The 14,821-nt window shown below is 47.7% G+C and overlaps 1 protein-coding gene across 2 annotated transcripts in view; it reads right to left on the reverse strand.

The window, feature by feature from the left end:
* Positions 1–14,821, reverse strand: part of Ptpn14 (protein tyrosine phosphatase non-receptor type 14) — a 145,292-nt gene that overhangs the window by 66,587 nt on the left and 63,884 nt on the right. For both annotated transcript variants that reach the window (XM_036202498.1, XM_036202497.1), the window contains exon 3: positions 10,939–11,108. In XM_036202498.1, the coding sequence (XP_036058391.1) occupies positions 10,939–11,108 (170 nt within the window). The remainder of the gene's footprint in view (positions 1–10,938; positions 11,109–14,821) is intronic.

Below are 14,821 nucleotides of genomic sequence, written 5' to 3' on the forward strand. Positions count from 1 at the left end.
GCTTGATGGTCCTACACCTTTGTGGCTTTTGATCCTCAGCTCTGCCTGCCCCATCAGCTCTCCTACTGAATTCTTAATATCTTACCCCACTCCACGCTACAATTCTCTTTCAGACTTAGCAGATCTCTCCTTGCCTCCAGTAAGGAAGGTCTCTATGAACTCTGACATATATGGACATGTTTTAGTGTGTGTGTGTGTGTGTGTGTGTGTGTGTGTGTGTGTGTGTGTGTGTGAGAGAGAGAGAGAGACAGAGACAGACAGAGACAGACAGACAGACAGACAGAGACAGAGACAGAGAGAGAGACAGAGACGACAGAGACAGACAGAGACAGAGAAATGGAATGTGTTATCTGAAAGTTAATGTTAGTAATTAAGATTGAAATAAAAGCCCGTGACTACCGAGGGCCGGTTATCAAGGAGAGTCAGATTACCTACCTGAAAGCCTCAGCCAATGGACTAGACACAACACGTGAATTTGTTATCCAATACATTCTGATACTGTGGGAAGATATAAGCATACCTACCTGTGTTTCTTTTTTGCTAGTGTGTATGTGTGTGTGTGTGTGTGTGTGTGTGTGTGTGTGTGTGTGTGTATGTGTGTGTGGTGTATGTTTGCATATGTAGTGCTTGCATGTGAATGTGTGCATACACGGACCTACGCAAGCACATGCAGAGGCCCATGCAGAATGTCAGCTATGACTCCCTTTATTGCTCTCCCAGTCGCCGCCATGAGCCAGGGTCTCTTACTGAACAGGAAGCTTGCTTTTTGGCTAGGCTTTTTTGGCCAGTGAACTTTCACAGGACTTGACTACCTCCACCCTCCCATTGCTGAGGTTCCAAACACAAATCCTGATGATTGCATCGCAAGTGCTCTTACCACTGAGCCATCCTCCCAGGCTCCATCTATGTTTCTGACACAGCGCACCCAGAATATTCATATTGTCTCCTGATGACTACATGCACAGACACTTTGAGGAGAGTACAGTCCTGTCCAAGAAACAAGTACCCAAGACAGAGGTCTCCTGGCTTCCAGTACCTGGGGCTTCTATTGCAGCCGTCTGGTTCTGTGGTCTATTTCATTTTCCTTGAACATTAAAAACCAAAATAGCTCTTTGTTATCACTCCAGTTATCATTCGAAACAGATGTGAGAATTCTAGAAGTAACTTACATCAGTGGTCCATCAGAGACATACCAATGGCCCCATCTTTTTACAGTGGGTCATTTACATCAGTGACATCAGGCAGGAAAACTTCACATTTAACTTAGGCGACGACGTATACTTTGTCGTCCTAGCAAATATTGCTTTTACCATCTTCGAAACATGTTTGCTCTTCAAAAACATGCTTTTCTGACATTACTTCATCTCCATGATTTCCTAGTAAAGCATCAAGTGTCTGGCTTGGTGCTGGCCACCTTTAGGTCAAGTGTGCTGTACTTTGCTCTGACTGGCATTAGTTCATCTCAGTGCTGATGATAAATAGCAGGTGAAACATCCCCTTGTTCCCTCCAGCTGCAAGCAGGACGACGGGATGGGCTGGGGGCATCAGCGAGATGTAGCATGCCCCTCTCATTCCTCGGCCTGGGCTCTTCACCATTTTCACAGCCACACCTGACATCTGACACAGGCACTCGGCTCGTTTCCAGTGTCTTCCTTTTCTGCTCTTCTTTAGTGTCATCTGAAAGCCTGGCACTATGTGCCCAAGGCTGGAGATGACTGATAAATTCAAACCAAAGCCCATCCTGGTTCCCACCGGTGCACAATGCTCACTGTGTAAAAGGCTCATTCAAACACATGCCTGCTCCCCCTCTCCGTCTGTGCTACTTCCTTCTCTTTGACAAAACTCACTCCTCTGATGCCAGCAATTCTGTGGTACATCTCAGCAGTCACAGGGAAGGAGAGTGGGGAGTTGGCAGAGGCTCTCTGAGAGTTCAAATAAATCCTACTGGCCGTCTCTCCCAAGTCAGCAGGCCTGCTTCACCTACAACCATTCCAGGGTCAGCCAAAGGGCTGGGCTTCTGTCATGGCTGAGCAACATCCCATTGTCACTCTGGACCTGTAAATAAAGAACTCTGCCATCTATGTGGCACTGTGTTCAGATATAAAACTATGATTCTGGGAGAACTTTGCCTGATTCACTCCTTCTCAGACGGGCTACAGCAGCTCAGGGTGTGGGAGGTGACAGCCCGAGAAGACAGACATAAAACAATTGGTACCTGTTATCATTTGGTGTGACATGTTCCCACAGGGTCATGGGCCTGGTTATTTGGTCTCCAGCTAGTGGTATTGTTTCTGGGGATTGTGGAACCTTCAAGAGGTAGGGCATAACTGGAGGAAGCAGTTCCCTGGGGGACAGAGTCTTGAACTTTATAGTCTGACTTCTCTCTCTCTCTCTCTCTCTCTCTCTCTCTCTCTCTCTCTCTCTGCCTCTCTCTCTCCCTCCCACTTCCTGTTCCTGTGAGGAGGTAGGGAAGGAGCCTCACATTCCTGCCTCCACAAAGCTGCCTGCTGGCATCCCTTCCTCATCACAATGGATTGTGTTCCCTCAAACAAATCCTCTCCCCTTAAGTTGCTTCTGTTTTATCAGTGATGAGAAAAATAATATAGTGTCCTTGCTAGGAATAAACTTCATGGGTAATCAGATGAGGCAGAAACTGAAACCAATACGGAAGAACTCTGGAATACTTGAGCCTGGGCTCTCCAGACAGCATAAGGACCTCCAGTCTGGCCCCTAAAGTGATGCTCATAAATAAACAAGGTCTGAAAGGAGAGTTTGTAGGGAAACGCTTGCACACTCAGTTCATCCACAGTAGTTCTCTTGTAAGCAGTTAAAAGTGTTAAGACAGATAGATGGCTGTTTAATTGCACAAAAGCAACTGGGTCAAGGAGGAGATGGGTTGATGGGACTTGACTACTGTGTCTCAACCTAGATGCCTACAGGGTCAGGCGGGGCATGGGAAGGACACGCTGCCAATGTAACTGCGGGGACTGGGGGAGAAGGTGAGCCAAGGTGGCATCTCCCTGCCTATAAGCTGTCTTGTTTTGACCTTTCAGAACTGGTCCTGTCAGTCAGAATCTCCTCAGGTCAGTCAACTGTCTTTGAAGAGAAGAAGTGTGTTCTGCTCTGGTAAATGGGTAAGAGAGAGAGCTGGCGGATGGCTTAGGGAATAAAGACACTGGCCATGTAAGGGGGAACTAACTCCACAAAGCTGTCCTCTGACAGCCCCATCCCACAAGCACACCAGACACACCGTATTTTTTTAAGTCAGTTTCAAAGTAATATAAAAGATGCCCTTGATGCAATGATCCAAATATCCATTTGTTAGGTGTAAAAGCTCTGTGTATAAACCACACACTTTGTTCAGGGACTAGTAGCCACACCCATCTCATCAGGCCCACTCACCTGGGACACTTAGCGCAGCACATTGCGTGTGAACTTGAGAGCATCACGCATACTGGTGACAGACTGGAGCCAGCCACACACTGGGGGCTTACAGTCTTGAAGTCTACACTTTCCATTTCTGCTGCCGCTCTGGTTCCATCCTTTACTGTGTGGACACAGCAGATCTGTCCCCCCCCCTCCCCTTCTTCCCCACTCCAATTCAATATCCCAGTATTCTGCCCTTCTGAGACGACAGAGCAAAGGTCCCTACAACACTGACTCCCCAAACCTCCGCCACCCTGAGATTTTTGGAAAAGCCATTTTGCAATCAAAACACCACGCCCAATCCCACCCATTATAATGACTCCCCTACAAATCCAAAGAATTCTTTATGAGGAATGGAAGTCTTTGAAACCTCCATAAAGCACAGCGGGCATGCTTGGACACGACAGAAGCTCTCTTCCCACGGCTCCTGTTTGTTTCTCTTCTCTCCACCCCTTCACTAAGGGTAAATGCTCTGGTGGCAGATCACCATCTTCCACTCAGCTTTTGCAACAAGTACAGTATGTACAGTTCCTAACCTGCCCTCCACTGCAGACCCTCACCACTTCACCAGTTAGACGCCGAGAAACTTCTCAGCCTTGTAGCGTTAGGCTAATGGCCCTTTGGAGTCAATGAATGAACAAACAAAACTTTGAAAATCAAGGAATTCAGAAAAAGAAAATAGTTTTGCTTGAGAACTTTTTTCAGCTGGGTTTCATAATGGCCCTCTGAAAAGCAATTATTTTTGACTGCTTTTTAAAGATGTTCCAGATAACAAGCCACTAAATACAGAATAACCTAGGAGTTAATGTGTTGTGATCAAATCATTACTTTGTTAAAGGGAAAGATTTGAGGCACAGTATACCTGTTTTTGCAAACTGCTTTACTAATGAGTAAAGTGTACAGTAAGCTTTCATGGTTGAAAGACTACAGATCAGGCAAGAGAGACAGCTCAGTGCTTACAGTGCTCACAGCAGGAAGACCAGGGTTCATATCCTGGGACCCATAGAGAAGGCGGGTGGGCACAGTGGCCTTACTAATTCTAGCCCTTGGCAGGCGGAGACAGGAGATCCCTGTCAGAGCGGTCATGTTAACCAAGTCTGCGCTCAAATGAGAGACTCTGTTTCAGTGAATAAAGAGACACAGGTCTCCACATGCATGCACAGACATATACACATGAACTCACCCATGCAAACGCATGCACACTTACACACACACATGAAAAAGAAACCAAACACTGCATGTGAAGACTCCTTTGAAATAGGAATGAGGTTTCTGATTCGTTTGCTTTTAAAACGTTTATTTTTTTCCTTTTGATAAAAAACAAATTATACCAAATTAGTTACTAAAGACCATTTGAGTGTTTGATCTGTCTCCCAGACACAAAGAACTCACAGAAATGGCCACTTGCCGGTCACAGTCACGTCTAATGTCAATGAACATGCCTCCACCTCTGCATTCTACTCACAGCAGGTCCCCTAAACAGCGACCTACCCACCTGCACACCTTGAAGACTGTGTCTTTTATCTGGAGGAAGAGAAAGCCAGAAGCAGCTTGATACCCGTGACCCTGTGGCCTAGGCACACACCTGAGTGAACGGAGGGTGCGGAGTTCAGTATTCTTCAATTAAACATGAGGAAATTAGAGTTGAAAATGGAGACATACTCATCAGCTTTGGCGCATCCAAACATCTTCCAGACAGGATTGGAGCCAGGAGCAGAAATGGTGACCAGAGGCACACTTCTGTCTGCATAAAAGCTTTCTGTCTACTGCATTTGGGAAAGCACATTTCTCTTTGATCACATTCACAAGAGTAGACTCAGATCCACCCATCCTGAGAGCCACAGGCAATAACAGGGACAGAGCAAGTGAAGAAAACAGGGGCTGTGCTCTGGCTCTTTCTTTGCAGCTTGGTGTGATGTGAAAATGTAGGACCTGTCAGTCAAACAGGAAAGATTTCGAGATGGCAACCCGAATGTAAAGCCAAGTTCAGGGCCTTGCTGAGCATTGGGCCATGTGACCCTGGCTGTACAGGTGGCAGAACCAGGATGCCAGCCTTGTTTATGAAATCCAGCCAGGCACATGGATTCCAGACCAGTGACAGAACAGTCTCCAGGGAGTAAAGAGGGGAACAGCACAAACTTTAAAAAAAAAAAAAATGCAGATAAACCTTCAGCCAATCAAATGCACGGAAGTGAAAGAAAACCTGCTTGGGGTAACAGCTCTTTGGTGGTAAGGCGTCAAGGTCTGCCCATTCCTGCACTCCAGCTGCCTCATGGGAAGTCTAGCATGGAAGAGGCACTTAATGAAGTAAACTTGAAAAGGAATGTAGGCAGGGGATGTGGTAGAGCACTTGCTCGATATGTACAAGACCATGAGTTCAAACCCCGGCACCACAAAAGAAACAATAAAAGGATATGCAATGGGCAACTGCCTCCAAAGGAAGAGGCATCTTCCTTGGGAAAGCAACCCAAGGTCACTACTTCTTAAAGAAAGCCATCTTCTTCCCTTGTCTCATCACACTGACTGCACAGCGCCAGAGATGGGACTCCAGTGTCAGCTGCATCTTCAAAATGACTGGCAGGAACAATAACCAAGAGAGAAGTGCCCGCCCACAGTGCAAGTGGGCAGGGGGCGTGCCAAGGGGAATGCATGTCCGCCTAGAGGGACTCTCTACTTCCAGCCCCTGACCAACTTTAAAAGTCCATCAGGGAGCTGGACTGGCCAGATAGCTCAGCAGTTAAGAGCACCTGCTGCTCTTCCAAGCACCTGAGTTCTGTTCCCAGTACCCATGCTGGGGGCTCACATCTACCTGTGAACTCCAGCTCCAGGAGGTGAGACACCTCTGGTGGCCTCTGTGGGTACCTGCACACATATCCACACACATACATAAAATAAATCTTCTTAAAAGTCTTCATCAGAGAACAATGTAAAATGGTAAAAGAACTGGGGATCAGGAATAAAGTGCAGAGGAACATGGAACCATGGCCCTAATAAAACTTCCAGAAGGGACACCCTGAACATTCTGGCTGTAGACTTGCGCAGTGCACACATGAGAGACTGCAAAATCGAAGGGGAGTGCTGCGGATATCACTCTGTATAAATAAAATGCTGATTGGCCAGTAGCCAGGCAGGAAGTATAGGCAGGACAAGCAGAGAAGAGAATTCTGGGAAGTGGAAGGCAGAAGGAGAGACACTGCCAGCCCCTGCCATGACAAGAAAGAGATGTAAGGTACTGGTAAGCCATGAGCCACGTGGCAAAGTATAGATTAATAGAAATGGGTTAATTTAAGATAGAAAAGTAGATAACAAAAAGCCTGCCACGGCCATACAGTTTGTAAACAATGTAAGTTTCTGTGTGTTTGCTTGGTTGGGTCTGAGCGTCTATGGGCCTGGCGGGTGAGAGAGATTTGTCCTGACTGTGGGCCAGGCAGGAAAACTCTAACTACAGGGGAGCGCAGTGGTGTTTCCAACCAAGGGAGGAGGATGCCGGTAATAGCTGAGGACTCAGTTCAATGCCACAGTCCATAGAACAATCCAGGCACAAGGGCACATGCTACCAGAGAGGCAGGCCCCTGGGGCTCAGTGGCGGTCAGCCCAGCCTAAGACCCCTGGGAGTCACTGGCTGTCAGCCTGGCCTAAGACCCCTGAGGCTCACTGGCGGTCAGCCTGGCCTAATTGCTAAATTCTAGGTCAATAAAATCCTGTTTCAAAAAACCAAAGTTGGGGCAAAGGAGAGGACTCAGTGGTAAATGCGTTTGTTTGCATGTGTCAGGACTGAAGTTCCACCCCAGAACCCATACAAATGCCAAATGTATGAGGCAGCCCACCTGTAGACTGGAGCTGGGATGCTTGGGGCGAAATGGCTAGCCCCACTAGCTGTATCATGGAGTGGAGCAAGCTGGCTAATCCGATTAGTTACATCATGGAGTGGAGCAAGCTGACTAGGTAGACTAGCCATATTACAGAGTGGAGCGAGCTGGCTAGCCCCACTAGCCATACCATGGAGCTCTGGGTTCAACTGAGAGAATCCTGCTTCAGCAGGTAAAACAGGGAACAATAGAGGAAATGCAGGACACCAACTGTGAACTTTCACATGCACATACACAAACACACACCTACATGTGCATATGCATGTGCACCACACATAAATGTATACATGAGGAAATAAAAGGTAGATGGAACTAAGAAATGACACTCCATGCTATCTTGACTATCTCACAAAATGTGCAAAACTGGCCCGAAACACATGCCCTGAACACACATGGATACTCATATACAGAACCCAAAGCACCATTCTGTCTGATGTGAAGACGCAGGGCTTGGCCTGACCTGGCTTTGCTCTCTGTGCCATAGACCTGAAGCGGACACCACCAGGAAAGGGCCACAGCACAGTCTAGAAACGTAACAACCTAAATGTCCTGTCACACATACAAGACAAGTCACACATACTGATTCTTTAGGACACACAAAGGCCACAGCTCTAAATGTGTCATTCATTCCTAGCTGGTTGAGGGACAACTTCTTGTTCCCAAACAGGAACTCCCTCCAACACTGAAGGAAGGCCTGCGCGCACCCATGGAGAGAGGAAGCATGTCAGAAACCCTGTTGCCAGTTGCTGGGCGGTGACCTGCAGATAAGGGCACAGCCTCCCAGCCCAGGACTTGGAGGAGGTGGACGGTGGGATGTGATTTTAAGGAGCAGGCACTCTGGGGCACAGCAGCAGTGGCCTGAGATGGGATGAGCAGCACCCCCAACCCCAAGTCTCCCCAGCTCTACCACAGTGTCCCTAGACTGTCTCTGGCAAGAGAGGGGCAGGTTGGCTACAGCAGCAGTGACACTATGACATTCTGTAGCACACTGACCACTGACAGAGTGGACAGTCCCACCCCAGAAAGCCAGCTACCACAGCATCCTGGCAAAGGAGTCGTCTGTGCCACCTGTCCTCACTGGGCTGAACAGGCAGGCGTTCCTTTTCATTCCCAGCACCCCAGTCATCAGTGAGCAAGGCAAGACACACACATCCCAGTGAAAAGAAAAACATCTGGCAGTTAATTATGCATTTCAGAAATGGGTTTTAGGGTCACTCTTCAAAAATTATTTATCCTTGGTTTAGTGTTCTTGTGTATGTGTGTGTATGTGTGTCTGTCTGTCTGTTTGTGTCTGTGTCTGTCTGCCTATCTGTCTGTCTGCCTGCATGCCTGTGTATCTTTGGTGTGGTTCCTCAGGACTAATTTTTGTTTTTTTTTTTTTGAAAGAGGGTCCTCCCTGGGACCTGGGGCTTGCCATTTCAGCTAAGCTGGTTGGTCAGAAAACTCCCAGGATCTGCCTGCCTCCCCATCCCTAATCCTGTGATAAATGTAGCACATCCCTTGTCCTATATTTTACATGGATGCTGGGAATTGAACTTGGGTCCTCACATTTGCGCCAAAGAACTTTATGCCCTAGTCCATTTCCTTTAAAAGTGTTCTGGGTATTGAAACACTGAATAGGGCCTTTTTTACTTGAAGAAGACTTGGGAAGACATCAATTCCAACCTTGTTGCAGTGTGAGTGGCCAGGGGCTCTCCAGCTGTCTCTTGCAATCATTAAGTAGCTCGTTAAAGAACTTCTCCACCTCACTTACAAACCATCTTTTCACCTTCTGGGCCCAGAAAAGTATGAAAAGCATGTGTTTACAATGAAAACACACTGCAAAAAGTCTTTCCTGTTTCAGGAGGATATAATAAGGGGAAGATGCCCGGCAGGCAGGAGCCCCTGCTGGGGGAGCCTGGCCAAGATGGGAGAAAGAATTGCGGAGGTCCTAGCAGGGGTCAAGTCTATCCAAGGAGGAGCTAACATTCTCAAAGCTCACAGAACACATCTTCCAGTTGGGAATGAGGCTGGGAGCTCCATGCTTCTTAATCTCTTTAACTCCTATGCTCTCATGACTCATCCCTCATTTGGCTAGGAGGGGCCTAGCTGCTGCCAGCTTGTTCGGTCACATGTCTAGAATCACATCAGGTCATTTCTTTTTCTCTCCTTTGATTTTGGAATTCCATGTCTTCTCCTTCTAATATATTGTGGATGTGTGTGGAGGCCAGAGGTCGATGCTGGGTGTCTTTGCTCAGCCACTCCCCACCTTATGTCTCAGACAGGATCCCTCACGGCACCTGGAGCTCACTAATCTCCCCTCTCCAGCACTAGGATTCACTGCTGCCAATTAAATGCTGGCCTTCAGGCTTCTGTGGGACCTGAGCCATCTCTCAGGCCTCCTTTTGATACTTTTTTATGTTTTTACTCGGGTGTCACCTTAACTTGGGGCCTGACTAGTCCATATTTTCTCCAATGGTATTAGTCTCTTGTCGGGATTCCCCCATTATCAAGAGATTTGTTGTCTCGGGTGAGATGACACAATCTCAAATTAGCCTCAAAAGCCACACTTTCCAATCATCTACCTCAAAACTGCCCAACCCTTCTCCCAGCACTGGGGTTAAGGTCCATGCTTCCACACACAGATTTTACACAGGTTCTGGGGATGCCCACTGAGGTCTCCACATTTGGACAGCAGGCATTTTACCCACTGAGCCATATCCATAGCTACCAGCAACAGCTTTTCACAAAGAGGAGGAGGAGGAGGAGGAGGAGGAGGAGGAGGAGGGGAGGAGGAGGAGGAGGAGGAGGAGGAGACATAGAAATTTCAATTGTGTTGTCATTTATTTGAGAAATATACAATCCTGAAACCCACACAGTGAAAAACAATGGAGCATTCTCTGCTATCCCCAAGCATGTCACAGATTAGCTTCTCTAGGATTCCCAAAGCCCAAATCTGAGCAACAGGTTTTAAAAACAAAAAAGAAAAGTGCTCCTGGGCTTCTGGCTCCCTCCAGAAATGTCCCCTTGATGAGTGATTCCGAGATGCTTTCACAAGCATCTCTTCCCACCGTGTATACCAAACTAACACCAGCAAAACGTTCTTGCTGTGCTCTGTGAATCATAAGCCACCCAAACATTATGAGCATTTGCAGTTCCTACAAGGACACAAGACGGGATGGCCAGCCCCGAGTCTCTGCCATGCTGCCGACTTCCTGCCCCGTTCATGTACCACCACGTAATCAAAACTCGTGCCCCCTCACCATTTTTCTCCTCAAGTTTACTTCCATCTTTAAAAGCATCTTAGTCCTCAGGTACAAAATCCAGCAGTGTTTGGGGAAGTGGGTGAGGTAAACAAACAGAATTAGGTGGTTAGTTCTTATTAAAATCTTGCATACCTATTCAACTTACCATCCCCAACAAGTACTTCTTTGCTGTTACACACAAATTCTACCCATCTTACCGGGGCTATAGGGCACGTCTGGCATTAGCTACATGAGTCAAACAAAATTCTGCAGGTGCATGGCAACTGGAAGACAATCTCCAGCTACCCCACCCTCTCTGCCTCCACACACAACGAAATCAACCAGCACACCTCCCCTTTATCAGAAGCCTTTCGGTTATCCACACCCTTATGGGGAACTCGAGGGGGAACACAACCTACCTCGTGGCTTCCTGCTGAAGCCATGACACATTTGGCACATAGAACATGACTCCAAAGAAAAGCAGAGGCTCGTTAGCAAACTTGTCCAGGTGTTTCTTCAGTGGCTTCTCCAGCTCCACCCATCTTGCCTGCTGGCTCTTGCTGAGAAACCAAAGGCCGAAGTAGTGCGTCTAGACAGAGGGTAAAACCACATCAGTTTGTGCTTCTCAAGCAGGCCAAGATTAACCAGAGAGCAAGCCTCCCACACTCGGGTCCCCAGAACTCTGAGATTCGGGGCCTACCTACAAGGATCCGGGTTCTTCTCTGCATGATGCACCTACATGGAGCATCCAGATGCAGCACTCCTAACCAGTTTTGCTATTCGTGCATGTGGGTCCCCATAAACTTGTGCGAGGAAAAAGGATGGGGTGGACTGGGCACGGGGCTGACTTGGAGCATGTATATGTACAGGAGTGTATGAGCACCTGGGCAGAGGCCAGAGGTCAGCCTTGGGTACCCTGCCTCAGGAGCTAGCCGCCTTGGCTTTTTAGATAAGATCTCTCACTGGGACCTGGGGTTCACTGATTAGACTAGACTGGTTGTCTAGTGAAGCCCAGGTAGTCTCCTGTCTCCACCACCACCACCACCACCCCGAGGCTGGGATTACAAGTGCGCCCACCACACTTGAGTGTTTTAGATGGTTGCTGGGGACTGAACTCAGGTCCTTGAACTGTATCCCCAGCCCCAAGGCTTACTTCTTTGCTGAGTTCAGAAAGATGACTCCCTGTGTGATTTGACACACAGCATGCTGGCAAAGGCCAGGATAATTCTTGCATCTACCATGGAGTAATTTCTTACTGAGAAGACAAACCCTGCCAGCCAAGAGTACTGGCGCTGTAGAAACTTCACAATCTATCAGATTCTAACCCAAAAGCCATGTGCTCTGTTTGTACTTTAATGAGTACTTTGAAAGCAGTGCCTTGTACCATTTGGTTATACATGAACTATGGTGAATTTCAACTCCTCCCAAACTTTGAGACTGGAAGACTCTCTTCTCCACAGCTGCCTGCAAAGCCATTGGGGGCTCTTGGCAGATGACAGAGGCATTTGATAGATGAACATGTGATTGTCACCCTAAAACTTGAAGCCTCAACTGGCTTGGCTATGCACAGCACGCTGAATGATTGAAACAGGTACCTTCATGCACTCAACCCTGTCTTTATATGACCGTGTGCTAGGATTTCAGGATTAGTGTAAACAAAGAGATCGCTGCTTCTGAAGACGCCTTTGTGTTTCCATTACAGCCTCGGCTGCTTTACAGCACACCTGGAGCTCTGCCTTCAGAAGAATGTTTTCATTACCAAGTTTAATTTCCAAAGGCATTCTTTCTCTGTCCTCACTGCAGCTGGCTGCCCCTGCACTCACCACAGAGCAATCTCTACCAAAATCCCCAGTGAAGCCTTGGTCCGGCTTTCTCAGCATCCCAGGTGGGCCCTAGCCAGAACACCACAGCCTGGCAGGGAGTGAAATGGTTGCATCCGCCATGGTGCTCCAAAAGGCAGGCTTAGGTCTATACCTTCTCAAGCTACAAAATACCATGCTCAGTGCTCAGGTGATGTCTCTGTGAACTCACATAAAGCTGACTGAGTCATGTTCTGGCTTCTGTGGGCCCATCTATGTCTCCAACACGAGAGAGGATGCAGTCAAGGTCTACAGGTCACCACACAGAAGAGCTCTGTGGCCCGTCTACCTCCAGTTGTTTCTCTCTCTCTCTCTCTCTCTCTCTCTCTCTCTCTCTCTGTCTCTCTCTCTCTCTCTCTGTATCTCTCTCTCTCTCTCTCTCTGACTCTATACATAAAGGGACCCTTGGAATCCTAGACCTTTGTCTTTAAAATAGATGACTGCAATTCTTATCCACAGGCTACAAGAAACACTGAATACCTAATTAATATCTGCCACCCACGTCTGTGGATCATAGCAAGCACTTCATCAGGCAGGTCACATGACTCCTTTTCACTGGTTCTTTTTAGCATCAATATTGTCATGGTTTAGATCTAGAACCTAGAACCCCACCCCCACCCCGAGGCTCATAAGCTAAAGACTTGGTCTCAGGGTACCCAGGGCCTGGATGGGATGCACCCTGGAAGGGGACCACAGGACCCTGAGCCCACCTTGTCCCCTCTTGCCTATCGACTGTGACATGCCTCCTCTGTGTGTTTCCAGCAGAATATGGATAACAAACTGAATCCACGCTCTTCATCGACCTTTCCTCTCCGTAAGCTGGTTGCCTCGGGTTATCATATACAGTGACAGAAAACTGACCAGTATACCTATGAGCCATGGAATAAGAAAAATGATGCCAGGGGTGGGGGCTAGGGAGGTGGCTCGGATAGCAGAGTGCTTGCTAAACAGGTGTGAGGACCTCAATTTGGATCCCCAGCATCCACAGAAATGTCCAGCACAGGGGCATGTATCAATGGTCCCAATACTTGGGAAACCAGCCAGCCACATGAACAACTCAATGATCCACTGGGGGAGGAATTTTTAATTTTTATTTTAAGATTTATCTATTTAGTGTGTTTAATTGTATTGCATGCATATATGTCTGTGTGTGCCTGGTGCCCACAGAGGCCATAAGAGGGCATCAGATCCTCTGGAACTAGAGTTACAAATGGTTGTGTGAACCACCATGTTGGTGCTTGGAATCAGACCCAGGTCTTCTGCAAGAACAGCCAGTGATTTTAACCACTGAGTCATCTCTAGCCTGAAATTTAAAATTATATTGCCCTTCCACCTTATATTCTTCTAAATTTCTGTCTTTTCATTCCCACCGAGACCACAACACAAACATACACACACAAAGAAGGGTCATTTTACAGAGCATATACTCCTGTACAACACACACACACACACGCACGCACGCACGCACGCACGCACGCACGCACGCACGCACAGAGAGACAGCGAGAGAAATGAGTTCTGAGACTCAAAGTACTAACCTCGAGCCACAGTAAATAGTAAAGAGTTCTAAATAACAAAATGAACAACCCTTGATGGAAACTGGATTTGTAGTGTAAGCATTTGTTACTGCTGTTGCTGAAATATAGTCTTTTCCAAAGGGCACAAAGAGGCAGATAATGAAACAAACAGGCGTTTGTGAACAGACCTCAGACGGAGCTCAGACGGTCCGTGGGTCAAGGGAAAATATCCAACACCTTCTTGCACAAAAATGCAAATGAGAACTACCCAGGTTCCACCTCAGCCCTGTTGAGATGACACTTATGAAAACTAGGACAGATGCTGGCAGGGTGGGAGGGCCAGACCCACCGACGGCGCGGACCTGCAAGTGGAGTCCGCGGAAGCCAGCATCGAGACACTGCCCTGTGACCCGGGGATGTAGCTGGAGGGACTGAAGTCAGCAGGCCACAGAGACACCTGTCACTCACGCCGAGGATGGAGGTCCACAGCAGCCGACTTACAGAATCAGTCTGGGTGTCACTCAACAGAGAAACCCGTAAACAGGTCAAGGAGATGTGGTTTCTCAGAGCTTCACAGGGTTTAACTGAGTCATAGAAAGAATGGCTGTGTCAGGAAGTAGATGGAGTTGAAGAGCATATTAAGCAAGATAAACCAGACCCAGAAAGACAAATGTCACTTTTTGCTGTGGATGTCTTTCTGTGCGCTGTGAATATGTGTTGCTCTGACTGGTTGATAATAAAGCCGTTTGGCCTATGGCAGGGCAGGATGAGGTTAGGCGGCACTCAAACTAGAGACAGGATGAAGAAGGGTGGAGTCGAGGAGGCGCCAAACCGCCATCCAAGGAGCAATGGGAAATGGGTCATGGACAAAGCCACGGAACACGTGGCAACAGGTAGATTAATAGAAATGGGTTGAGTTACGTTATA

This window comes from Onychomys torridus, chromosome 11, assembly GCF_903995425.1.
Source record: "Onychomys torridus chromosome 11, mOncTor1.1, whole genome shotgun sequence".
Classification (NCBI taxonomy): Eukaryota; Metazoa; Chordata; class Mammalia; order Rodentia; family Cricetidae; genus Onychomys; species Onychomys torridus.